The following is a 27,878-nucleotide window of genomic DNA, read 5'->3' as shown; positions in this document are numbered from 1 at the left end:
ATTGTAGTTACTTATAAAAATATTCAATATTCTCAAAATTATATTTTCTCTTAAAATACATCTTAGACTAGTATTTTAATCTGTGGCACATATTATTATAGTTTAAGCATACAGTATAAATAACCTACTTCCTAAATAATAAGTTACATTTGTTTTAAACCTATCCTGTATCCTGGTTCAATGAAACATAAGTAATTCTTTATTTTGTATAAGTAACGCAACAACATTCAATTTTATTGGCAAGATAGTACATTGTAATGTGACAACCTGTTTCACATAATTTCACAGGTGTTGGCTTAAAATCATACTACTTGCATAACCATAATATACCAAGGCAGTTAGACTACAGATCAGTAGTCATTACATTAGTGATAAGACGGATGCGGTGGGCGTTACAAGCCTTGCAAAGGATGTGGCCATCCAGAGGGTAGCATCCTCTGCCTAGAGCCTCAGAAGACAGCTGTAGCCCACAATCTTCACAACGATAGCAGCGAACATGGAAACTGCGGTCTAACGCCACAACCCTCACAGTTTCTTCCTCTCCCTCTTCTGGCATTATAGGCAGCTCGCAGGCAAAGCAACGGGGAGCAAACTTCTTATGAAAATCATCAATGCAGTGAATTTGATTCATAGCATCGACAGTGAAGGGGATTCCATCCAGACTCTTGCCACAAGCCACACAAGTGAAACACCCAGGGTGGTATGGCTTTCCAGTTGCTCGTAAAATCTTGTCAAGAATTGGATTACCACACACGGAGCATTTCTCCAATGTTTCATAGTAATCTAGCTCACAGTAGGGCTGGCCGTCCACAGCATAGAATGGCTTGCCTTGCAAGGTGGTGTTACATCTGTGACAAGAGAAGCACTTGACATGATACATGTTACCCATTGCAGTACAGCCTGAAGTCTCTCCGACCACTCTCTGGCCACATTTGATGCATGTTCCGAAGACGTCCAGGTCCTGGCTGTCAGAAATTGACTGGACTAAAAGGTCAGTGAGGGCGTCCACCTCCTGTTCTTTGGGCAAGGGTGACTTCCCAGATACATTTATACTTCCTTTGCTCCCGTAGACCTGGCTATTGTTGAGTAATCCTGTCTGTGGATGAGGATTGATAGGTTCATAGAGCGACTCATAAGTTGAGGCCTGAGACACACCATACTCAGGGTAATCATTTTGATATATGTGTGGGAAGTTGGGCCTGTCGTGGTTGTATCCTATGTTTGCTGTGGCTCGTGCTAGTTCACTGTAGTTGGAGCTTACGGGAGAAGGAGGCGGCATATATTCGTCGTTGTGGTTGGAGTCATACATTTTGCTAGACATCAGATGCTGCGGGGGAGGCGGAGGCGGTGGAGGGGCACTGTAACTCTTATGTGGTATGTTACAGTACATGGGGTAGGCTTTGACGTGCCCCGGCTTAGGTTGGTGCAAAGGATGAGCAGAAAGAGACAGCTGGTTTACATTGGCGTAGTCTTTGTTCATGGCGTGAGAATTTGGAGGATGTCTTGGCACGTTCATGTAGGAGGGTGGCGGGGGCGGAGGTGGCGGCGCATCGGCGGGCAGGCAACTCAACGGAGACGATATCTTAGAAGAATACGATGGCTCCCGTATGGCGCTCACGACGGCACTGTGAGGAACTTGCGGTTGAGCCTTCTTCTTTGGCGGTACGGCCGGTGGTATCTTCTTTATTTTTCCTTGCGATACGAGTTCTTTCGACATTTGCAAGTCAGCCAGTTGCTTTTCTAGAGCATCCATATTATCGAGTCGTGACATCCTTAACTACTAAGTACTACGTCACTTGAACCTATTGTCTTTAAATACTCACTGCTTAAAAATGGAAATTAATTTTGGTTTAGGATAACACAAAAATATAGTAAAAATGAGGAAAGGAGGAAATTAAAATAAAGACGTGAACACTTGACACTGCACTTTACGAGGTATTGTGCACAGATTACTAGTATATATTTGGTATTGTGACATTTGTGATTACACTTGACAGGTTTTCCGTTTTTTTGGCATTTGACAACATGACAGCGTTTTTTTTTTCAAATGATATAAGGGTGCAAACGAGCAAATGGGGCACCTGATGATGGAAAGCAACTTCCGTCAGACCGTCACCCATGGACACCCGCAACATCAGAAAAGCTCAAGGTGCGTTGCCAGCTCCTTAGAAGGAATAGGGTAATAGGGGTGAGTAGGGAAGGAATAGGGTAGGGGATTGGGCCTCCGGTAAACTCACTCGGCGAAACATCGTGAGTCCGTGATATTTCTTCGGTTGTGCCGACCGGCGGGCGGCGACCCATTCGTGTATTCAGCATAGCTCTCCCACCACGGCGAAAAGGTGTGTAGAGACTAGAGAGTGCGCGGTCGCCGCGCCGGTCGGCGCGGGCGGTCCGATCATTTTTGCCATCCGAATTCCGATCGACGGCGGACGTCGGAGTTCAGTTCAGACATGTCAGAAATCAGAATTCTAATAGTATCAAGCATGCGGTGTCCACAACAAAACAATCATAAAAGCAGAGTGCGTTCCGGCGGCGGACGCGTGGCGTCCGAATTTTTCTGATCTTTTATTGTGCGGCCGGGCTTAAAGCTTTGATTTCGGGCGAAGAAACTGAAAAGAAGAAGACGTAGAATAAAAAATACGTCAGTGTTGAATTTTACTGTATTTGTTTTTGTTTCGTCCTTTTAATAAATAACTAATCAAGCTATTTATTAAAAAAAACCCTACAACTACGCTTATCTTTATAAAACAATTGGGACTATGTATAAGGTATCGGTATTTTTGCAGGATAACGGAATAAATTTGATATTACACACGCCTTCTCTTCATTATGTTCCTGCTTAGAAGTATTAAAAAATCTACAGTATTATAATTTTTACTTACCGTATAACATATCAATCAAAGTTCTCATCAAAATGCCGAAAGTATATCAAAGTAGCACCAGAAAAATGGTGCTATCGATTCGTCGCTTTTGTGAACTCGAAAAAGCCAAGAATGGTCCCGTAATACCTCTCAAACAAGTCACTCGGCGGGTCGCTACTATGACAGGTATATAATATTTTGAACCTTTATTTTTACATAGGCTAAATTGAAAAGTTAAAAAATTGTTATGTTCAAATTGGCTTGGCCAGCTTTCAGGTCCGTGACTGTTTTGTAACATGTCCTTTATATTTAGAACCTTAAAAATATGTCTGTGGTCAATGGTCACACTTTTTGGCCACCACATAAAATTACTTTGTTTAGCTAGTTATTCACTGCCCCTTTATATAACTTACAGGTGTGTCAGAGGAAACAGTAAAGGAGATTATAAAAGAAAAAGTTGAAGGGGGTGCTTCTACCTCTCAAAATAAAAAGTTAAAAACACAAAAGAAAAAGACAAAACAGGCAAAGGATGCAAGCATGGTTCTAAATGTTGGAGGTGTTGCTTATACATCTGAAAGTAATCCACCACCAAAGAAGAAAACAAAACAGGCAAACCAAATAGAACTGAACGCTGATGGAACTCCCATTACAAAAAATAAACGAACACAAAAGAAAAAGATAAAACAAGAGAAGGATGTACCACTTAATGTGTTTCAAGTGGCTTCCACAAGAAGTACAATATATGAAATGTACACGGTCAGAAAAGAAGTAATACTAAATGCGATAAGAAATGAGATTAAATTCCAGGGTGGTCATAAAGATCTGTACAAAATAATTAAACAAATAGGATTTAGATTTCAGGAATGCGGTGATAATAGAAAAATTTTAATGGAGAATCCTGACGTTATAATATCAAGAAAAAAATATTTAAACTTTTTAAAGGAGAAAAGAAAAGATAACATTCCAATTATATACATCGGGGAGACGAGTGTTCATGCTTCCTTCACCAGTGAGGGATGGCAAATTGAGGACTTTGAAAATAACACACCCAATACAACATTCTGTACGTGGATTGTAGTTCATGCCGGGGGCGAGATGGGCTTTGTACCAAATGCATGCTCAATTTTTCAATGTCAGAAGTTAGTAAATCATAAAAATTATATGTGCAGCGAAAACTTTATGGACTGGCTTCAAAGGAAATTGATACCTTTTCTGCCTCCAAATACTTTAGTAGTGATGGATAATGCACCCTATCGGTCGGAAAAGATCAACAAACAACCTTCGGCAAAATCTACTAAAGCTAAAATGCAAAACTGGCTCACAAGGAGGGGGATACTGTATGACCCAAATATGTTGAGAGCTGAGTTATATGAACTTGTTAGGAGAAGTCAAGAAGAACCTGTATATAGAGTTGATAAACTTCTAGAGGCCTACGGACACAGTGTGGCTAGATTGCCACCAAACCACGGAGAATTTAACGCAATAGAATATGTCTGGAAAATATTGAAGCAAGGGATAGCCGGCAGTAAGGTGGGGCAGAACGTCAGTAATATAGCTACATTATTAAAGCACACTTTGAATGCCATTGCTGTATCTGACTGGTATGATATTTGCCAAAAAGTAAGTCAGCTCGAAAAAAAATATCTTGATACAGACGGAGTGTTAGATGAAGAAATTGATAATTTTTTGAAAGAGCAAGATGATAGTTCTTCCGATTCAGACTCTAGCAGCAGCTCGGAATCTTCTGTGCTCGTGCTAGATGACGATTACAAATCAATACCTGATGTCCCGAACATTCTTAGTGTAGAACTTTATTATTAGATATTAAGGTTGTATATTCATTGTAACTAGATATATTATTGTTATTATTTTAATGTTTTAAGTGGAGTTCAGAGTTATTTTACTTTTAAGTTTATTTGGAAGATATCCATGTTGTTGAAATGAACAAGATTCTGTTAGAAGTAAAATAATTCTTAATTTACTTTAAATTGTACTATCAGAGAAGTCGATTCCTAGGCAGATGGCAGATCTCAATAATTTGGTCGCGTTAAGTCAAACCCATCCGACTGATCCACAGCTAACATTGAATAGACATAAGCCGACGAAATGACATCTGTCAACTGCCTAGGAATCAATTTCCTTCATGATACATCATACAACCAACTTTATTGCTAGGCAGATGGCTGAATCAATTTCCTTCATGATACAACCAACTTTATTGCTAGGCTGGCTGGCATTATTAGGCTGGGCTAGACATTAAACCAGATCAAATAATGCAGGTCCACCATCTAATTCTAGGGAATATTTTCTTTGATGGTGAATTTAATAAATTATTGCAACTGTTCTGTTTGTAAAATATATATTGGTTGCTGCAATTTATTATTTTTGTAAAAAAATATCTTACTAATCTACGATTAGGTATGTTGCTGTCTTAAAAATGTGTATAATAAACGCACTGTCAAAAGACGTACAAATTACTTTTCACTCCATTATTTTTAGTCCCATTTGCATTTTTTTTATAATCTTACTTAATATTGGAATTCGGATGTTGGATGTTCAGTGTAACTGTTCTCCTCCAGCTCATCTAGCCCATATCTAGCCTCTAGTGTATTATTTTTGTAGCCAACTTCATACTCTTTAAAATGATGGATTGAACAAACGAAATTAAATCGTATACGCACTAAAATAAGTTACAAAACTATGAGGTCGAGTGCAGGCAGGTGGCACAATATCGAGTCGGTGGGGTTCGAGAGGTCCAGTGGTCCTTAACCTTTTTTTACGCAGGTCACATTTACATCACATTTACACGTTTTGGTCTTGGCGTCGCGGGCCGCAACCATAATTTTATAAGAACGTTCTTTGAAATTAGCGATTGTATCAAAATTTTCACGACTTTCACGACCACCTTGCACAATTTTGCCAATCTGGGTGGAATTCAAAATGCTTTAACTACATGTGGGCCACTGAAAAAGTCCCGACGCTGGCGGCGGGCCGCGGGTTGGGGTCTGGGGATAGCTGGTCTAGTCCAGTGGTATTCAAGCTTTTTTGTATTCGGGCCACAAACACGTTTGGATCATGGTGTCGCGGGCCGCAACCAACATATTATAAGTTTTAAAAAATAACGTTTTTTAAAAATAAGGGCTGGCCCACACCGGAATGGCAGCGGCGCGGCGCGGCGAGCACTTTCTGTGTGAAATAATTTTAAACTTTATTTACTTACATACTTATAACTACTAGTATTGCTTGAAAACTTCAAGGCCGCGCGGTCTTGAAGTCCTTGAAGCCCTGTCAGCGGAAAGTGGTCGCGGTTGCCTGCGTCCGCACGCTCCTTGCGTTGGCTAGTTACCAAAACTAGCCGCACGCGCTAGTTTTCTGTGTTATAGCGACAGGATAGGCTGTTGTGTCGTCAGACATTATATTTAAAAACGATAATATCGTATTGCAAACAAAAAATGGATACTGAGGAGAATTTAATTACCATAGCTGGGCACAGTTAATCAAATAGTTAAGGGGGGTATTACATTATCATTTATATTGGATCATTTCTATGATCATATATAGGATCCAATATATTATATGATCATTTGATCATATCTGCTTATTACATTATCATTAGTGACCGACCGAACTTTCGGTTTCGGTTTCAGCCAGTTTCGGCCAAAAAATCTAGTTTCGGCCAAAATATAGCCGAAACTTTCGGCCCTGCCGAAACTCATGCGTCATTCGGTACAATTCGCAGTTAACTCGTGCTTGCTTGCCAGCGAGGCCCCAGCTCAGTTCGCCACCATTTATTTAATCGTGTTTTGAGATTATATTGTGTTCCAGATTAGTCCCAAATCAAAAATTAGCTCTTCGTTTTATTTTCATTAAATTGTCTTAACTTATTTTTATCGAAATTATAATATTATTAATTTTATTTCTATGACAATTACCGGCTTATTTAATATACATAACTATTGGCAAATAACGTGCTATTTTAACAGTGTTTCCCAAACAAACGATTTAGTAAATGCTATGATAAATTGATTATATTGTATGTGAACTTTATTTACCTAAGAAATTTGTTTGACTGTCAGATTATAGGACATATTAGGATATATCTTGCGAGATTTATCTAGTAAATCATTTTTCAGGTGGCAAAACGCCTTCTGGATCAAAAAAATGTGACGTCAACTGCAAGTTTGCTTAGTAATTTCGTTTTGAACTTCGACCGCGGTCGTGTCCATGTTTACCATAAAAATAATATACTGCAATTGATTGTGTTTTCAGTGGTACGTCGTTAATGTCTAAGGGAGGATTTCACCAATCACACAACTTCGTTTTATAAAAATTAGTTCTCATTAAACGCGTTCCTACGGGGATGTAAATCTCGTTTTGTTTCAAATGGATTTTATAATCTTATTTTGATCACGATTAATAAATCTAAGTTTATATGACGTTACGCGCTGATTTTACATTGTTTTATAATTTTGGAGTCTAGAGTTACATTATTTTATCAAGAAAAAAGCAAGAAACGATACATTAAGTACCGAAACGTATAATTTTTTTCGTCTATGATTTTTGATTCGCCATGGCACACTGACAGGACTTTAACGGCTTTTATGAAGTTTAATCGTACAACATTGGACGTTTTGAAGATAAAACTCGGATTTGCTCACACGTTATGTTAGTAAAATGCAATTTGGTGCTATAAACGCGTTATACGTTTAGAACCGATTTAGTGTAAACTAAGCGCGTTTCTTAGGTCTATTTCTTATCGCACCGAAATAAAATGACTTGAAATAACTTCTGCTCTTGTTTCTTAGGATAATCCTGTGTTTTAGGAAGTTAAAACTCGAATATTGGGCGTTTAGAAGATAAAAATTGGATTTGCTGGGAACGCGAGTTTAGTTTATGTTAGTGAAATGCAATTCAGTGTTATAAACGTGTTTATACGTTTAGAACGGGTTTAGTGTGCGTTAAGCGCGTTCAATTTCTTTGTTGATAAATTAATCGCACCTACTTGGAATCGTATAAAAAACGGAACATAGAACAAAAAAGTTTCTAGGGAACATAATACTCAAGTTAAAGAAAAATAATATGTACATTGTACTTATTTTAAGAAATGTCGCAAAAAGTAAAAAAAATATTGTGGTACTTTTATTTTAGTTTAAAAAGTTGTACTTAATTTATGTTAAAAATCAATAAATTTCAGTAAATAATCGTAATTTTGAATGTTGCGAGTTTGCGAGTAAGGCCGAAAGTTCGGTTTCGGCAGAAAAATCAGTTTCGGTCGGACACTAATTATCATATTTCATTGATCCTATTTTACGTCATATGTGGTTTCAATAGCCAAACTTACGTCATCACACAACGTAAGTTTTGCTGGACGTAAACGTAATTTCAGGTTGAGATAATTTCTTGTAAATGTTAAGAATTGTTAAAAGTTCCAACGGAATATCATTGTAATGGCATAAAGCTACGTAAAATTTATAAATGGCATTATTAGACGGCTCTAATATGATCCTAATTTAATGGTGACGCCATTACAATGTTATTAACTGTCAGTGTCATAGGGACCAAAGTTTGCCGCGCCGAGTATAATTAACGATTAACGGATTAACGAGTTAATGCCCAGCTATGTTAATTACTATGGCCGGGTCGGCCACTGCCGAGTGCCGACCGCTGCCATTTCGGTGTGGGATGGTACTAACTACTAAGCGATTTAAATTTTAAAAGTGAAAAAAAATTCACGGCGACTGCTTTATTTTGCCGAAGGGCGTAATTTTCAAAATAGTATAACTTCACACGTGCCACTGTTAAAACACTAGCGGGCCGCAACCCGCACGTTGAGAATACCGCCTATGTAATCGTATGACAAATACCACGCTAATGCATAAAAGTGCTTTCCATATGGCTCCTGCGATTTATAATAAATTACCAAAAGACCTAAAAGCAATGAATCTTAAAATATTTAAAAAATAATTGAAAAACTTTCTGATAGAAAAATGTTATTATAATTTATTTGACTATCTGAATGATAAAAATCAATAATTAAGTATTACTTAATTTATTACAATATTATAAAATCTAATATTAATATGACTGTTGGTTGTAACTACATTTAAAAATTTTTAAAAATTATTTTAACGTATGACATGTAATTTAATATTGAATGAATGAAATGAATGGTTATAAAATTTAATGATTGACTTATAATATTTTATGCTATGTAATATGCTTGGTAATATGTATATTGATCATAATGACTACCAATTGACAAATTTAATGAAATGTTTGAATGAAATGTATTATATTTTCTTTATGATTCTTATTTTAACTATATTCTATTTTTTAAATATAACTTTTTTAATTGAATAAGTATACAATGATAATACAATTTTATCCAAACAGAACATTTTCTATCAAATTTATCTTAATGAAATGTGTTTTTATATAATTTATTTAAATTATTCTATGTGTGATTACTGATTACTGATTACTATAAATTTTGCATTCCTATAGTTATTAATTAGAAAGACTGGAACCCTGTATAATTATTGTAACATCTTTTGTAACGGTACTTTCTGCAAATAAATGATTCTGATTCTGATTCTGAGAATAGCTGATCTAGTCCCTTCGGCCCACTGACCTCCATTATACAAGTACGCTGGACTTTGAAATGACAGCTATTTTTGTGCCTATTTGTAGCGGAATCGGCGCCCCCAATGCGGGGGAAGAGAACTAAATCTGACATAAAAATGTTTGAAAGTCGCCATATTGGCGCTGAACCGCGCTGATAGCTGTAGTGAGAGTACATGGAATTAATACTAGTGATGAAGCGGCCTTTTGCAATTTACGTCAGATTCAGTTCTCTTCCCCCGCATTAGGGGCGCTGATTCCACTTCAAATAGGCACAAAAAGCAGGTGAGTACCTATAACGCTAACGCTGGACGAAGACGAAGAAGAAGACCTAATGTGTCAAAATTTTAAAAAGGGAGAAGAATAAGAAGTACAGCATTTTTGTAGTGTGATACCTATTTTTTCTGTATATGTTTATTACGAATAATTTTACAGCTGTAAGAATAATTCTATAAAAGTACTGTTGTAATTGCTCAGAAAATATAATCCACCATGTCTATGCAGTGCCAGTTATGGATGGGCAGTGTAAGTTTTCATTTGTTTGGTTTTGGTTTCTTACAAATTATTTTGTTATTATAAATGCATTTATGTAATGAGGTATTTATTGCGATAGAATCAAACCAAAATCTTTATAGGTACCCTTTACTATTTAACCCTTACTATTTAACATTATATTAAGATTAATAAAGTCATATGTTTTCCAAAACCCCAATTGGACGAGCATTTATGTTCTTTAGATCACTTAGAACAAGACTGTACCTATTCAAAGTTAAGCAAAAAAAATTGTGGGTTAGTACACTAAGGCTGAAGCCAAACGAGCGTAATTTGTGAGTTGTGAGTCGCAGAATTCCGGTCGCGTAAATATCTTTTCATACAAATCATGACTCACAAAATTACACTTGTGTGAATCAAACAGGACTTTTGTATGAAACTGAATGCAGCAGAATCTCTGCCAGCAGAAACTCTGCGACTCATCTCACAATATTATATGGTCGCTGTAAAGCATTTGGGTGAAGCTGGACAAGCGTAATTTGAAATTACGCTTGTCCAGCTTTACCCAATTGCTTAACAGCGACCATATAATATTTAAATCTAAATTCTTATGTATCATAATGGTTGCAATGGCTCATAAAAATTTATATTTAATCAAAAAGGTTTTGAATTCTACATTTTCTTGATCCTGACAATATTATGAAATAAATAATAAAGTATATCTATTCAATTTAAAAATTTTTTTTTCAGTTAGAGCCAAACATGACCGAGAGCTTTATAATGGCTGCATTTCACAGGATGGGCCAGCGGCCCCTGGCCGTTAAAGTTATGAGAAACAAATTCACAGGAGAGCCAGCTGGATATGCTTTTGTACATTTTCAGGCAAGCACTTATATTGAATTTAATAAATTTGTAACTACCCAACATTTTAGTGTTGTTATCCTTCCACTATGTAAGGATATTTTAGGGTTTCAATGTACTGTTATAAAAATATATATTGATACCACTTTAGTACCTTTGCTTCTGATTATGTAAGTTTCCAACATAATATGTATTTGCATTGTCAGGTTTTATTTTTTTCTATTTACAGAATGATGAAGAAGCAATAGACACAATGCACAAGCTGAATGGAAAGCCAATCCCTGGTACATTCCCTGTAGTTCGCTTCAGACTCAACACTGCATCAAGAGAGGCACGGTCGAATTTGCAAAATGAGAGAGAGTTTTCTGTCTGGGTCGGAGACCTTAGTCCTGATGTTGATGATTACTCCCTATACAGAGTGTTTGCATCTAAATATACCTCCATTAAAACAGCCAAAGGTATTTATTATGTATCTCATGTTATCATGTTATAACTTCCGTTTTTATTTACATGTGAACAAAAAATTTGTGTTTTTGTTTAAATATTATTTAAGATAGAAACTCTTTTCAAACATAACATGTACTATCAGAGAAGTTGATTCCTAGGCAGATGTAAGTAATTTGGTTGCGTTACGTCAAACCCATCCGACCGGTCACAGCTAACATTGAATTGGCATAAGCCTCCCAAATAATGTGGATCTGTCAACTGCCTAGGCATGGGTGTACCCATGGGGGGCAGGGGGGGCAGCTGGAAGATATAATAAACGTCAATTTTCCTGGCAAGTGGGAAAATAAAAAGTAAAAAAGTGTTACCTACTCTGCGCAAAATGAAGTATTGGAAACAAAATATCTTTTCAGTCAGATTAATAAAATTTAATTTTTATGATTTTTTGTTTCAATATACCAGACCGACCATATCTTCTCGAAACAGGTATGCTGCCCTAGCTGAAATCCTGGGTACGCCCATGTGCCTAGGAATCAATTTCCTCGATGGTAAATAAAATAATGTGTACATAACTGATATTACTATTTTAGTAATATTGGACAACTCTGGCTACACAAAAGGCTATGGTTTTGTAAGGTTTGGCAAGGAGGAGGAACAGAGAAATGCCCTATATGCTATGAATGGATACACGGGCCTGGGAACTAAACCACTCAAGATTTGTACAGCAGTGCCTAAACCGAAGGGAGCTGTCACCACACAAGCACAATCCAATTCCTCAGCGACAGGACCTGCTTATAGCAGTGGAACGGTAATTTTTTTCTTTTCAATAAATTCAAGCAAAATCCAACTCCTCAGGGACAGGACCTGTTTAAAGCAGTGGAACGGTAATTTTTTTCTTTTTAATAAATTCAGCTGTGGGTACGGTACAACTTTAAAATCACTCGGCGAAACTGGACAGGGCGATAAAACGAAATTGTACTTTCCCCTTTTATGGCGAGTGATCATAAAGTTATGCGCGAATTTTTTCAATTTATGAGTAGGTAAACATTTTTTATCCAACCTGTAAGGTGTGGCAAAGCCCAATATAATATAGTTAAATTCACTACTTAATAATAGAAACATCTCCCGATTTTTGTTCCTTAATCCCAAAACCCCCTCCATTGGACACCGGGTGCTGAGGCTTCTTTCACCAATTTAATAATATACCTAATTGATTTTTCAGGATTTCAGTCAGTATTATGACCCAACGCAATACTGGCAGAACTACTCGGCGTGGTCTTACTACGGGCAGGACCAGGCAACCAACACGACCGTCACAACCACCCCCTCAGTAGACACACAGGCTACTAAACAAAATGATGAATTGGCTCTTGTTGGTGAGTTTTTTGATGTGACAACGTCTAAAGAAGTGCTTACACGGGCAATAATTACGGCAATAATTGCTCGGCGACACGAATGGAGCGATCTGGGGCAATTAGTGGAGCAATATGTAGCAATTTATTTCATATCGCTCAATGTCATATCGCTAAAATATTCGATGGCCACATCGCTCAATATTGTATTGCGCAATATTGCTGCTTATTGCCGCAAATTGCTTGATTTAGTCGTGACGTCAAAGTTGACGGGAATTGACTGGAGTTGAGCAATTTAAGTTGCCCGTATAAGCGCACCATTATAACTCGATACTACAGGCTAAAAAGATGATGTCATTGTCCCGTTGCGCTCATTATCGCGTTCCGCAAGCGAGAGCGCGGCACGAACGAGAGGTCATCGGCTCGAGCGACTGTAATGTTTGACATTGTCATGTCAAACTACCGTCCGTAAACATACTTTACAGACAACCAAATTTTTAAATAATAAAAATATATGTGACATGGTAGGCCAAAACTTTGTTTCGGACTAATAAGATTATGTTGCTATGTGATGCTATATCAAGAAATGTTTTGTATAATATTGGTCTCTGATAACTACAATGGCAGGTATTACACGCATCAATATTATCTGATCTGATTCTAGTATCTGATTATGATTCTAGTATCACGCGATTCACAAGTTTAGTGTAATGTGATACTGCGATACGGCCTATTACACCATCAATATTATCACGGAATCGTGATAATATTGATGCGTGTAATACCTGCCAATAAGCACATTTTATTTTATTTTTATTATTATTTTATATTACAGATCACAAGAGGACTGTTGATGTAGATAAAATGAACGAAGAATTTTTGGACAGAGAACTTGGACTCTGGGACTCCATAGAGGCTTCGCACTGGTTCACCAACGAACTGATTGAGACACACTAGTGACAATGATTATTTTTTATTGAATATAATTTAAACATAACAAAGTCTTTTATTTCATGTTTAAAAAATGTATATGCATGTGAGTTGTGACATAAATGTAGTAAAATGATTAATATTCCATGATATGCAATACTATACCGCATGAATGTCTGAATGCCTGAAAAAAATGAGCTATGAAAATGGTAGCTTGGTATTTTTGGTACGTTTAAACAGCGACATCTATCGTCATACATAATGTTGTGGGTTCCAGGATAACATGAGCTATAAGGCGGTAGCTTGGTAGCCATTTTTTAGTACCTTAAAACAGCGACATCTATCGTCATTTTGACGTACATAATATTATTTTATGTACCAGGATAACATGAGCTATAAGGAGATAGTTTGGTAGCCATTTAGTACGTTAGAACAGCGACATCTATCGTCATAATGGCATACTTACATATTATTGTGGGTACCAGGATAACATTTAAAGCTATAAGTAAGGAAGTAGTTTGGTGGCCATTTTTAGTACGTCAAAACAGCGACATGATAATATTGACGTACATATTATTGTGGGTACCAGGATAACATGAGCTATAAGTAAGGAAGTTGTTTGGTAGCCATTTTTAGTACGTTAAAACAGCGACATCTACCGTCATATTGACGTATGTACATATTGTGGGTACCAGGATAACATGAAGTAGGAACTATGAAGAGGTAACTTGGTAGCATTTTTTTTAGTATGTTAAAAAGCGACATCTATCGTCATATTGACATGAAATAATTGATCTCATTACAAGTATCGACATACCGACATAATATTGTGCTTTGTTATTAGTGGTCTGTGATTAAAAAAACCTTCAAACAACACAACAGTAGGTGTTTAATTTCAGTTTATAACTATGTATACACAATACAAAATTCCGTTTCGCACAAAATGAATTTTACAAGCTAACAATCATAATTCATAAAATTAATCACTTAAAACATTTTACATGAACCACAATATTATATTATTGTTAATTAATATCATATAATAATTAAGGAAAGTACTTAAATTGAGTTACATATCACATTAGAAAACACTTTCGAGTTTATGTTTGTTACAAAATTGTGTGTTTTGTCTTCATCTTACAAACAAAATGATAAAAAGTATTGTAGTAAAGTACCTATAATCCAATAAAACAATAAAAACAGAGTAATCCTAACCTATGCTGATTTTAAATAATACGTCCTCAATTAAAATTATTTTTTGTTACGTATGAATTCCGGAAGTATATATTTCAAAACATATTATGTATAGGTACTGTTAGGAAATTGGTTCATAGGCAGATGGCGGACCGATGTAACTTGGTCGCGTTGTGTCAAAATCACCCGACGACGACCGACCGGTCACGAGTCACGACTAATATCATAAAGTTAATATACCTAGCGGAATAGAGCAATAATCTCGAGCTGTCAAACGTAACCAAAATTGGTTTCCATCTGTGTGAAAAATATGTGTATGTATAAACTTACACAAGCATGATTGAACATGAATTCTATGATATTAAATTGTCAACGTGCGGCACGTGCCGACTGGACGTCAAAAAAAGAGTGCTGCTGTCATGTATCACACGTCTCTTTTTACCAAGCAGTGTTACTGATAATGACATCTTTCTTGCTCAGGCCTTTGTTTCTCTATTCCGCTAGGTATATTAACTTTATGACTAATATTGAATTGTCGTAATTCAACCAAATGACGAAGGTCCCCCAACTGCCTTAAATCAATTTCTTCGATGGTACATTAAAACACTATTATTAAATTTGGCACTTTAAAGTTAAGTAGGTATTTAATAAATTTAACAAAATCATGAAAAAAAAACTTTTTCGTATCTGGAAAAAGTACATAAAGTAAGTATAAATACTAAAACAGGGCAATGAAAGCATAAAAAGTGCCTTAGGCGAGACTTCTTTCAGGGCACAATCGCCCGATCTGCTGCCATTGGCATATTTATCTGGCATCAATGTCATCACACCCTCCCTGCCCCCTCATGTAATGGAACACTAAAGATAATTTAAAGCACAAACAAAAAACTTAACAAAGCAACTACAGAGGTTGTATAGTGAAAGAAGTATGTCTGGTCCGTTGCACTGGACTCTGGAACGCACTGGGTCTATCACTGTTAACACTGCCCGGGGAGAGCAGAGGTGAAGACGGGTTGGATGAAGTATTTATATTCGTGGACTTTTTCTTCATGTATCCGACGACCGAGTTCAGTAACGTAGACGGTAGAGCCACCGGAGTGAGCTTGTGTGGTCCATGAGCTATATACGTCTGCAGCATCTTCTTTCCCGGAGTAGATGGATCATCAACGGTCAATACCACTAGAGAGCCAGACTCAATGTTGGACAGTGCCTTTGGGACTTGGTTTGATAGATTAGCAATTTTGTCCGGTGATAGGATCTCTGTTCTAAGATTAGGAGATTCTGAAGTTATAGGAGTGGCTTCTGTTCTAAGATTAGGAGATTCTAAAGTTATAGGAGTGGCTTTCGGTTTCTTTGGTCCCATCGCTATGTCAGTTTTGTTTGTTTCGGCTGTTCGTTTCTTGGCAATTTTGACGCTCTCCACGATGTCGTTTGCGGTGACGATCTCGCTCTGCTGGCTGACTCCTGGCAGCATGGTACTTTCCATAGCTTTTGACGCCTTACCTGTAAAAAGAAGAACTTAAAATAGGGGTAGCAAAGGTTTAGTAAAGGTGCTTTCATTTTTCACACTAATAACTAGATTATATAAACCTAAGATCAATTTTCATACCAATGTCATATATCCATATGTAAATTCTTTGAATATATTTTACAACTGAAAAGTGCACTCTAATCAAAATATTTACATTGACTGTCCAATAACTGTGTTTGTCTGGCATATTGCAAAAGGGTATATGAGAGACAAAGACCTTTTATCAATCCACGAATCACTTGCAATTAACAAAATATATACATACAGTATCACGATGGACACAAAATTAAGTCAGGGGCCGTCCATTAATCATGTGATGTTTTTTTTGGCATTTAACCAGAGAGAGAGAGAGAGAGAGAGAGAGAGAGAGATGTGAAATGTTCACTCGGTAGCGTGGATACATTTTTCGTTTGTTAGAGGAAAAATAAACATTATGGAAATCTAGATATCAGAGCCGGAAATTTAATCTTACAAGCTTTGGATTTATGTAAAAGGTATCAAATAAACAATTTTTTAAAGCATAGCTTGTATATTATTTTTAGTTAGAACTGTTTAAAGTTCGGACTGGAAGATGTGACTTTGGTATTTTTTTTCATCCAATAGGAGCATAATATTATTTTAATATTTGAAATAAAAAAGCTTTTCCAAATTAAAAAAAAATCACATATATTTTTTTGTGCCAATCAATGAAATACATACGTATAGAAAACTGCACAAAGATGTCGAATTGGCAGCTGTCTTCGCCTTAATATATCGTGAATGAATATAGGTGCAACTCACTAGTTCGCACGCGCAGGCTGCGCGCGTCCTGCAGGCGCGCCCGCTCCGCCTGCCGCTCGGCGTGCACGCGGTCGCGCTCGCGCCGCGCCGCCTCGCGCGCCGCCGCCCGCTCCGCGCTGAACTCGTCCCGCAGCCGGAGCACGTCCCAGCCGCCCGCCGACCGCAGCGCCTTGTCCACCTGCGCGCCGTTCAGACGCTCCTCCTTCTTGAACTGTCATACATACTTGTGTCTAAATCTGTCCATCCAACGTCAGAGATTTTCTTATGACATTGGCAGTTTTTTGTTGGCTTATTTTGGTACATGCACTATAATTTGTAAATAATGCTGTCATTAAATTTGATTTTAAACAGTATACTGTCTAAAATGATAAATAGTGTGTAGGGTACTGTATAAAGCATATGCATACGCTAAAAACGCCAACGAACACGGCCATTATATAAAGTTAAAGTTAGTTGTGATCTATTGGCCGAGCTTGACATAGCACGAGTCACGAGTGATTTATATAGGTCCGTCGCTTTTTGTCAATTAACGATACCAGCTAGGAGTCGTGCCCACTAGGGTCTGTTGACTGGGTTAAACATAACGCGGAAAAATGATATAGAACCAACTAATAATATATTGTATAGGCTATCCGCCTATAAATATTATTAACATTACAATTAACATCTCTGATAAGTGATAATACAATAAAGGCTTTACATAATATTATATTATTGAAAATTTTGCGTAACTCTATATACCTTCAGATAAATCTCCTTCCGCGTGCGGTCGGGGAAGAGTGGCGCCATCAGAGTAAAGTCCGTCCCTAGGGCTCCGAGCGCGCGGTAAAAGCGTACAGTTTCCGCGGGCGGCCACTCTGCGGAGCGCGGGCCGCGGCGATAGCGGCCCCCCGCGCCCGCGCGCCACCCGCCCTCTACCACCACGCCCGCCGTCGCAGTGCGTGACGTGCGGTTGATCAACTGCAAACATAAAAAAAATTATGTAAGTACAGCTGATATTGTATGAAATACGCTTTAAAATTAAATTGTGTTTTTATGTTGAAATTTCATTTTTTTAATTGAAAATTGTTGTTTTGTAATCTGTGATAATTTCAGAAGTCTAGCTACAGTGGTTTTTGAGATACAGCGTGGAGACAGACAGACAACGAAGTCTTAGTAATAATCAATTATGATAGACTCACCAAACTGGACTCGTCTAATGTAATTTCCCCGTTGGGTCCGAGTTTGAGCTGCGGCACTGGTGTAGCATCCTCTGGCTCCTCCGCTTTCTTCAGTTCCTCTGCTTCTGCCTTCTTATTCATTTCTTTTTCGTCTTCTATAGCCTTCACTTCATCCTCGTCAGGGCTAAAAATTATTGTCAAGTGATTTTGGGAATTCTATAAAATACAAAATTTTGTAACATAATATTATAATTATAATGTATGTACTTTTTTCCTACTGTATTTTATACATAAGAAATTTTAACGAAGATAAAGAAGTAGATGTTGTTAGCCACTTAGTTCGCGCAGAAATCCTACTAATATTATAAAGGCGAAAGTTTGTTTGGATGTATGGATGTTTGTTACTCTGAAAGAGCTACTACTGAACGGATTTTAATGAAACTTTACAATAATATAGCTTATACATCAGAATAACACATAGGCTACAATTTTAACCGACTTTCAAAATGGGGGAGGTTTTCTTATGTTCAACGATTACTCCGCCTTTTGTTAACCGATTCAGTGCGGATGACACGGGAGCCGTGTCATACGCGTTTTTAAAGTGTGGCGTATTGTATCTCTCTCAAATTACACTTTAGAAGGTTCTACTCTGAACAAAATCATCTTAATTTTCCACGTAGAACAAGCCTATAGGCTTCGCCTCTGAATATTCTGTGAATTGAAAAAAAGTAGGGGCCGTCAACCTTTTTTAAAAGGTGCATTCATTGCGGATTATACGGCAGCCGCGTCTTATGGGTTTTTAACGTGTGGCGTATGACACGTGAGCCGTGTCTTTAAAAAGCGATTGTATCTCCCTCAAATGACACTTTAGAAGGTTATGCTCCGAACAAAACCATCTAAATTTTCTACGTAAAACAAGCTTATAGGCTTCCTCTCTGAATATTCTGAGAATTGAAAAAGTAGGTGCTGTCTCCTTTTTTAATCCACCGTACATTATTTATTATAACGTACTCTGTTCATACATTTTGTTGTGGACCCCGCATACTATCAGAATTCTGACGTGTCGAAATGTATGAGCGTCCGACTTTTTCTGATAATAAATTTGGATAATGTGCGGCCGGGCTTTTTAATAGTAAACTTTTAAGAAAATAAAGAAGTAATATTGGGAGTCTTCATGGTTCCCATCATCAGATCACCACTTTTGTGAACATGGTACCAACTCGGAACCGGATCAATCGGAACAAATACATAGGGTATTTGTACACAACAAAAAAAAAATTATGAAAATCCGTTCACAAACAGCGGAGTAATCGTTGAACACACATAAAAAATATCCACAGCCAAACGTATAACCTCCTCTTTTTTGGAAGTCGGATAAAAAATATTAACTACGAACTTCTTTAAATTTATCTACGAACGTATAGGTAGGTACTCATTTTTCTAACTTTGTAACCTACAAAAGGTATGCAACATCTGAATAAAAAAATCGCTTACCTGCCATTTTCAGGTTTATACTTAGTAAAACTACTCGAAATCAACTTAAAACAACGTAGCCTTCCGTCAACAACAATAGTTTGGGTTCAATTAAATAAATTAAGTTAATACAAGCGTAAAAACAAAAAAAAACCATAAAGCTTTTTGAACGTGGCGGATGACACGGTAGCCGTGTCATCTACTCCTATGGCGTATGACACGGCTCACGTGTCACGGGAACATTGTATGCCGCCACGACTGAAAGTCTTCAAAACACCGTTAAACGATTTTTAAAATTTTTCTTTTGGTATATAGGGTATCATCCCAATTTGGTATTATATTCACAAAAGTGGTGATCTGATGAAGGATTCATAAGCAATCGAGGGAACTGCTCAAAATTTATATGGAAATATGTGGTGACTTCGGTTTCGTGAGCAGTATTCTAAGCATATGCTACCAACAAGTAAGATTTTGCACCAAGGTATACCATGGTTCGGAAGGTGCTGAGAGAACTCCTGATTCTTTATAGATACAAGTTTGGGAGTTTAGGCGTTGTTTTAAGAACGGAAAGTATATGCTACTGTGCAAATCATCATCATCACTACCATATTATACCATGCATCGTCCCATGGTTATAACTTATGAGCCTATAATGACCCTGTTGTTGGTACTTTTCATAGTCTTTTAGATCGAGACTCGAGTTTGTCAAGCGATAATTAAAAAATTTATACCTACCTAATATTATAAATTTGAAGTGTATGTTTGCTTGAACGCGTTAATCTCAGGAACTACAGGTCCGATTTAAAAACTTATTTCAGTGTTAGATAGCTCATTTATCGAGTAAGACTATAGGCTATATATTATCACGCTAAGACTAATACGACCGAAGAAACGCAGGAAAATGTGGGAAAAACGGGGGAAATATTAAAAAGTACGAACTACTGGAGCAATTTTTATGGCAATATTAAGCAGAGATATAGAGTAGACCAAGTGAAGGGAGTAGGGACATAAGCTATTTTTTATGGGAAAATGTACGGTTTCTGTAAAATTCCTAATTTACGCGGGCGAAGCCGCGCGGGACATCTAGTTCATTTATAATTGCACAGAAACACGAGACTCAAAACACTTCTATAAAAATTATTTCTATCTGTTTCCTCATCCTCTTTACACTTCAAAAGTTGTGGTTTTACATAAACTATCCTAATACGTATGTCATTTTCAGAGGCTCAACTTCTTTTACCTCTCAATCAAAAGTGGTTCAGCACCACTCTCTATTCCTTTACTCTCATAACACTGGGACAGAAGAGTGAAAACCGACACGACTGGCGAGAGATCAGGCGCAGGACCGACTATTTACATGCCCATCCGACGCATGGATCATCATCTTGTCAGACAATCAGGTGATCAGCCAGCATTGTCCTAACCAAACTTGGAAATAACATGTTTCCAATGCGGGAATCGAACCCACGACCTCCGAGTCAAGAACTCCAACCTCTGTAGTACAGTCACTGTACTACAGAGGTTGGAGGCGTTATGACAATGCATATAATATAAGTATGGATTGTACTTACACAATGGGATTTGTAGATGGGTTGTAGAAGATCAGATCATACATAGTCATAGCCTCCCTCTTCATCATGTCTCGCCGTCGTTTCGACGCCATCATTCTTCGGTTCGCCTCATGACGTCTAGTCCTTTAAAATAAATAAAAATGAATTTTACAATATTGTTAGTCTCGCTAAAACTCGAGAATGGCTGAATCGATTTAGCAAATTTTAGTTTTGAAATATTCGTAAGTTTAAATAAGGTTTATAATAGGAGGAAAGTGTTTCGGATATAACAATTGTCTCTTCTCATTGCATACTTTAGAAATAAAGAATTCTGTTTGCATTATATAATAATTAATAAGGGTTTAAATACCATCTAAACTAGTCGTTGGAAGGCTGTTGTGTTCTCAGATATTATATGGACTTGGAGTTTACAATGTGGGACATTACGGTTTTATTGAATTAATATAGAAAAGTTATATTTTAATTTGATAGCTTAGTCATTTTTAAATCCTTCAGAAAATAGCGACGATTTTAACATGTTTTTAAAAGTATTTTATTAACAGCTAACTTTTTTTTTTTTTTTAATGAAATAAGGGGGCAAACGAGCAAACGGGTCACCTGATGGAAAGCAACTTCCGTCGCCCATGGACACTCGCAGCATCAGAAGAGCTGCAGGTGCGTTGCCGGCCTTTTAAGGGGGAATAGGGGAGGGTACGGAAGGAAATAGGGGAGGGTAGGGAAAGGCAAAGGGTAGGGGATTGGGCCTCCGGTAAACTCACTCACTCGGCGAAACACAGCGGAAGCGCTGTTTCACGCCGGTTTTCTGTGAGGACGTGGTATCTCTCCGGTCGAGCCGGCCCATTCGTGCCGAAGCATGGCTCTCCCACGTCTAAACTGTGTTCTTTAGCACTTACTTGGCAGACTGTTTCTCTTTAACTGGTGATGATACAACCTGGGCAGCTACCTGGCTTGTGATGGAGCAGACTGAGTCATTCCTTGCTCTGTTACTCAGTGTTGTACATCTGAAAACAACATTCATCAATTTTAAATGTGCTGGATAAGAATGGAAAATCAAGTTGGATTTTTCCTAATACATATAATGGGCTTTGTCCCACCACATATTCCCACCACTGTATCTCCTGTGTTGCTAAGATCAACAGCAGTATCCAACCACCAAAACCCTTTCTTTACTTTGATCTCAGGGAGCGGGGGTTGTGCTAAAGCTGTCTTAGGACACGAACAGAAATTAATCAGAAGAAGGTAGGAGTAGTAGGAATAGCAAGCTGATTAGTGATTACTATGATAAACGTTTTAGATATTGCAGAAGAAATAATGAAAAGTATTTAATAACTGGTGACTTGCAAATTGTATTTTATGATAGCCTATGTTATTTATTGACAAAACATCAACTAAAAGTGGATCATTAGGTGCTATTACATAGTGAAACAAACACATAACATGGAGTGCCTAAATTAGTACTTTACATTTAGGTTTTGTTATAGTAATAGGTAAAACATCTTAATGCTTAGTTTACAGGATACTTAAAACAGGTATTATTATGTTAATGTTTACTTAACCTTACCTGCTAGGCAGTGTTGGTAAAGTGGCAATTGAAGAGTGTGAATCATATCTTTGTCTTGGCCCTGGGGTGCTAGGTGTGGCGTTGGTCAGCCCTCTCCGACTCTCATCTTCTGACTCACTTGCGCTGCCCTGGAATTACAATATTTTTGCTTTAAACAACTTTATAAAATAGTGTGTACTACAATTATTATTGATATGTGATGGAAACATACTTTAAATATAATATTATCTAGATTTTAACTTTGATTGGGAATGGCATAGAGTCATTTTGAATAAGCTATTTGATTTCTTTAAAGATTTCTATTATTTTTAAATTAAATTATTTCCAAACAAGTGTCTTTTATTCAAACATCCTTCCTCAATCTCAAGTAATCTAAACTTTTGAAACTGCTATCGAATTTCGGCAACATAAAAAAAACCAATATTAAAAAATGTACCTGAATACTGTTTCTTCTGTGTGGTCCCAACCTAGGCACTGGTTTGAGCTTCGGTCGTACTTTCCCAGGAGAAGGCAATGGGATAATAGGGTCAAATAGAACATCTGCATTTTCATTTATGTCATTTTTGAGCAAATCTATTGTTTTGGCTGCCTGGCTTTCGGGCTGCAGCGGCATAATCCCATCCATAACGGCTTCTTCAGCAGCACTCAATGTAGCAGTGGGTTCTGCAATAGCAAACCATAAAAACTAAGAAGTAAATAATACAATGCGTCTTTTAAAGCACACTAAAAATTTAAGTCAATGGTTATAAACAAAATGGTTGAAAAATTTAGTTTCATGGCTGTATGAATTTAAGTTTCAAACTATAATTGTTTCACACAAATACAAAAATGTAAAAGTGCATTCCTTACCACCATCTTTCTTCTGCGAGTCTTCATTATAATTAACTTTATTGATCAAACTATTTGATATCTGTAGTTCGTCGCAGTCATTGATTTTCTGTGTCACCGGGGTGCTTCCAGTTCTCTGTATGACGCTCTTGTGATCTGGTACTTTCTGTATTTTCGGTGACGGCGCTACGGGTGTAGCGAATGTTCTTCTAGGGCTTCTCTTTTGTGGAGACACAAACACATTGCTACGTATCACTGAAACAGTATTCGGTCTGGACTCTGGTGATTTTATTACATCTATATCTATAGAGCGTTGAGCATTTTGGTCCCGATTGCTTGTATCGTCTAATTTTTCTGCCGTTTGTGAAGTGCTTGTTTCTTTGTTGGTAGAATCTTCAGGCTTATTTTCCACGCTATTAGATGTATCATCTGGCTTGTTAGTTTTGTTATCCCGTTTATCCGCATTTTTTCTACGTGGTGGTAAAGATGTAACAGCTTTTATTCTCGCTCTTCTCGTAGACATTGTTAAATTACAAATTTTCTATACGTAAAATGGGTTCAAGAGTTTACAGTAACGATTAAGAAGATAGTAAATGAAAACTTTATTTAGTTTTTAATAATTTCCGCTTCACTTAAACACAATAAAATATTTAAATTAAATTTTAAATTTATCACTGCAGCCTCGAACACGAACCCAGTATATAATACAGTACCTACTCTGTGCACGAACCACAATCTCAATTCTCGTGTTAATGACATTGACATTTCATAGCTGTCAAGTGTCACTGCTGTCAGTCAGAAAAAAAAAACTGTCAGTATAAAGGCAAAAGGCAATGACAAATGACACATAACAATACGACTCACGACCATCTCACGACTTATCGGACATTATAGATTGTAATTTGTAGCACAGCTGCAGTGGTACTCAACCTTTTTTTTATACGGGCTACAACACGTTTTTACCTTGGTGTCGAATTAGCGATTTAAATTTTCACGAATTTCACGACGACTGCACTATTTTGCAGCTTGAATTTCAAACTGGTTTAGCGTCACGCCGGCCACTGATAAAGTCCCGGTGGGCCGCAGTTTGATTAAAGCTGCTGTAGCACATGTTTACCTACACCAACTCGCTGCTGTCACCGGGGCACAGAGTTGACATCGCCTTCGTTGATACCAAGGTGTTGCCCGCAACATTGTTGCACCAACTTTTTTTTACAGGGCCAGAATTGTATATTTTAGGACAAAAACTACTCTATGCAATCCTTTCACAGGACGTAGTGCAGGTATTTATCTTTACAAAATTTCATAAAAACTGGTTTGCCCTATTTAAGAGGAGTCCACACCGCCGTTTTTCCATACAAACGTTGTCCACTGTTTCCTCCCTGGACAATGCCGGTAGAGTTATGATTTTTTTCCTGAATATATTGCTGAATATCTACGGCCACTTAGCATGTCCCTATGTTTTCTTTTTTTTTTTTTTCATAATTTTATTATTAAAAAAGATAAGAACGTCCCAAAAAAATGGCCAGACTTTCCTGTGTTCAAACACCTAGAAAACAAAACTGGCTAAAATATACAAAAAAAAAAAAAATAACACATAGAAACACAGCTCAAGCCTTGCTTAAGTTTTGGAGAAGGAATCAGCGGACTGGAAGATTTTGTTCTTTTATTAGAACTTTTGTCGTGTTGTCTCTATTGCGTTCTGCGGTGGGAGACTTGAGATTGGTGAGACAGCAATACATTTTCAAATACCCATTTTCAATTTCTCTCGCCCTTGGTGTATCCTTTTAAGGACGAATAGGTAACAGACAGATAGAGAGTTAGATAGACACACATACTTTCGCATTATAATTTTAGTATAGAATAGATAAAGTATTTAGGAGCTAGGGAATAAAACCACGAAACAATTTCTTCATTCTTTAATGCATTTTCTCTAATTTTTTTGATAGCGATGAGCACTTTTGGTGAAAATAGATAACAGAACTCAATATAACTATACATTAATTAACAGTTCCGTTAAAAAAACTCTCGATTTCATATAGGTTTAACCAGCATCAACTTCACAATAAAAATAGATCTCTTCTATAAAATTTATATAATTTACAAAAGCGGCAATGTCACTTAACACAACAGTAAATAAATGCTTCTGAGGGGTTAAAACTTAATGTCGTAGATAAATTGACGAGGTTACTCCGCTAAGATCGTATAAATACCTTACGAGTACAAAGTATCTATTGGTGTTCGTTCGCAGAACTGAGAACTAGGCTGCATTCACTACGGTAAGCTACTGCGAATTGGTTCATTCGTAAACTATATTTGGCTAAAAGTCAACATCTGCAAACCATCACATGTCATGACGTCGCCCGTCGCGCGGGCGCGGCTGGGCGGGGCCGGCACGCGGGGGCGGGGCCCGGCGCGGCCCGGCGGGGACAGTCGTGCCGGGGGCGGCGCGACCGCCGGCTCTAGGTACGATATGTATCGATGCGATGATCTAACGCTAACTATGTTAAGAAATCGAAAGCGCAAATCACTAGGCGCAGTACGGTCGGCGGAAAGATACGCTAATAGTAATAAAAGTTAAGAAACAAGCGATCGATATCATGCGGTGACTAGGTCTACGTGTGTACCGCCGAGCCGGCGTCGGCCCGCCGCGGCGGCCCTCAATTCGTTAACCGCTTGGCCTACTTACTCCTATGAAATGATCACTATCGTAGTAATTATCAGTATCTCCCTACGCTCGACGATCGTGCGGCGCGGCGGGACGCGGTCCCGTCGCTCGTGCGATAATTGACTGGACCGCCCCAGGGCGGCCTTATCACTCCTAAATAAATCACACTAAAGGCGAATCTTTAATACAATATTTACATAAAGAAACGGTACGACGGCGCTACTGAGCTACCGAGCGGAGTCGCCCGCTCGTGCGGTAGATGTCACTACTTATAAAATTATTGAAGCGACCGAGTGCTGCGGGATTGTGAGGTCGGTTGTTGTGCGTGGCTCGTGCGCGGGCCGCGCGGCGCCGGCACCGTGCCGTCGCCGTGCCGTGACGTCGCCCGACCGGCGCCGGCACACGGCGCGGCCCGCAAGTGTCTACCTCTACGCTCCAACATACGTACTATATATTTATAATATCAACAAACGCCCCTCGCGGCTCCCCGCCGGCGAGGGCGCAGCTCCCCAAACGCGTTAGAATCTCCGAAAAGGTCAACAATAGAGCTATACCGTACGCCAACAAAGCATAAAATAGTGATATCTTTACATCTCAGTCTAGTCTATAATATAATATTCATAATGGCAAGGTATATCTATAAAGACTCAATATTCCTCAATATATAACAGGTATATCTACGCCGCCGACCGCGTCGCGCGGCCGGCCGCTCCTCCCGGCGTCGATGATATAAAATTTAACCTAAATTATAACACAGGAGAATTAAGTATAAGATCACAAAATGAGATTCGGCGGGCGCCGAAGTCGCGCTACGGACCTACGCTACGTCTAGCGAGGCGAGGCGCTCGCTCTAAGCCTAGTATTGCTATCGGGGCGGGGGGCCTAGCACAGCGTGCGGCGTCAGGGGGCGATGCCGGCGTCGGACTTGTGGTAGGCGGCGGCGGCGGCGGCGAGCGGCTGCTGCGCGGCGCTGAAGTCGTGCTCGGACTTGGGGCGGGGCAGCGCGGCCACGCCTAGGCCGGGCAGCGCCACGCCCGCCATGCGGCACGACGCGGCCTGCAGCGGCTGCAGCGCCAGACCCAGCGAGCGCTCGGACAGGCGCGCCACGCTGTCGTCGGACAGGCTGACGTGCTCGGCCTCGGCGGCGAGGGCGTTGACGACGGCGTTGATGGTGTTGCCCTCGGAGGTGGTGTCGTCCTCGCGGTGCGCCACGAGGTTGGGGTTCTTGCCGATCTTGTTGAGGCGCTCTGCGGCGACGCTCTCCATGGTGCGCCGCATGAGCGGGTACTGGTCGAGCACGGCGTTGAAGTGGTCCACGGACAGGGAGAACAGGTTGCAGTAGGTCTCGGCGCGCACGGACGCCACGCGCCGCGCGTTCGTCAGCAGGCAGATCTCGCCGAAGTACGAGCCGTCGGACAGGCTCGTCGCCACCTCGCCGTTCGCCATCACGATGTCCACTATCCCCTCCTGGATGAAGTACATCTTGCTCCCGATCGTCCCCTCTTTTATGATTATGTCACCTGGAATTCGAAATTTTTTCTCGAGTTAGTA

At 38.7% G+C, this 27,878-nt stretch overlaps 5 protein-coding genes across 18 annotated transcripts in view; 2 read left to right on the top strand and 3 right to left on the bottom strand.

Moving 5' to 3' along the window:
* Nucleotides 1-17: 17 nt before the first annotated feature.
* LOC121737161 (lipoma-preferred partner homolog) lies at nt 18-6,916 on the bottom strand. The gene is made up of 2 exons (XM_042128749.1): nt 6,905-6,916; nt 18-1,772 (listed from the first exon to the last, which is right to left on the bottom strand). Exon 2 carries the CDS (start codon nt 1,769-1,771, stop codon nt 344-346), a length of 1,428 nt encoding a protein of 475 aa, XP_041984683.1. The 5' UTR covers nt 1,772; nt 6,905-6,916; the 3' UTR covers nt 18-343.
* Nucleotides 2,663-4,882, top strand: LOC121737160. Its single transcript, XM_042128748.1, has 2 exons — nt 2,663-3,047; nt 3,277-4,882. The coding sequence occupies exons 1-2, from the start codon at nt 2,915-2,917 to the stop codon at nt 4,680-4,682; spliced, it is 1,539 nt and encodes a 512-aa protein (XP_041984682.1). The 5' UTR covers nt 2,663-2,914; the 3' UTR covers nt 4,683-4,882.
* Nucleotides 6,917-9,845: 2,929 nt separating the features above from the next.
* Nucleotides 9,846-13,632, top strand: LOC121737162 (tRNA selenocysteine 1-associated protein 1). The gene is made up of 6 exons (XM_042128750.1): nt 9,846-10,007; nt 10,725-10,856; nt 11,065-11,293; nt 11,870-12,087; nt 12,502-12,655; nt 13,467-13,632. The coding sequence occupies exons 1-6, from the start codon at nt 9,975-9,977 to the stop codon at nt 13,586-13,588; spliced, it is 888 nt and encodes a 295-aa protein (XP_041984684.1). The 5' UTR covers nt 9,846-9,974; the 3' UTR covers nt 13,589-13,632.
* Nucleotides 13,633-15,244: 1,612 nt separating this feature from the next.
* LOC121737159 (transcription factor TFIIIB component B'') lies at nt 15,245-24,420 on the bottom strand. The gene is made up of 9 exons (XM_042128747.1): nt 23,681-24,420; nt 23,268-23,494; nt 22,832-22,959; nt 22,164-22,271; nt 21,271-21,393; nt 18,248-18,410; nt 17,808-18,026; nt 17,067-17,277; nt 15,245-16,258 (listed from the first exon to the last, which is right to left on the bottom strand). Exons 1-9 carry the CDS (start codon nt 24,180-24,182, stop codon nt 15,657-15,659), a joined length of 2,283 nt encoding a protein of 760 aa, XP_041984681.1. The 5' UTR covers nt 24,183-24,420; the 3' UTR covers nt 15,245-15,656.
* A 1,148-nt stretch (nt 24,421-25,568) lies between these two features.
* LOC121737157 (potassium/sodium hyperpolarization-activated cyclic nucleotide-gated channel 2) overlaps nt 25,569-27,878 on the bottom strand; it is a 301,993-nt gene continuing 299,683 nt past the window's right edge. For all 14 annotated transcript variants that reach the window (XM_042128732.1, XM_042128734.1, XM_042128738.1 and 11 more), the window contains one exon: nt 25,569-27,847. In XM_042128732.1, the coding sequence (XP_041984666.1) occupies nt 27,228-27,847 (620 nt within the window). In that variant the 3' untranslated portion in view covers nt 25,569-27,227. The remainder of the gene's footprint in view (nt 27,848-27,878) is intronic.

Source organism: Aricia agestis, chromosome 20 (genome assembly GCF_905147365.1).
Source record: "Aricia agestis chromosome 20, ilAriAges1.1, whole genome shotgun sequence".
NCBI classification, from domain to species: domain Eukaryota; kingdom Metazoa; phylum Arthropoda; class Insecta; order Lepidoptera; family Lycaenidae; genus Aricia; species Aricia agestis.
The sequence above is the reverse complement of the archived record's forward strand: the minus strand, read 5'-3'. Positions and strand labels throughout refer to the sequence as shown.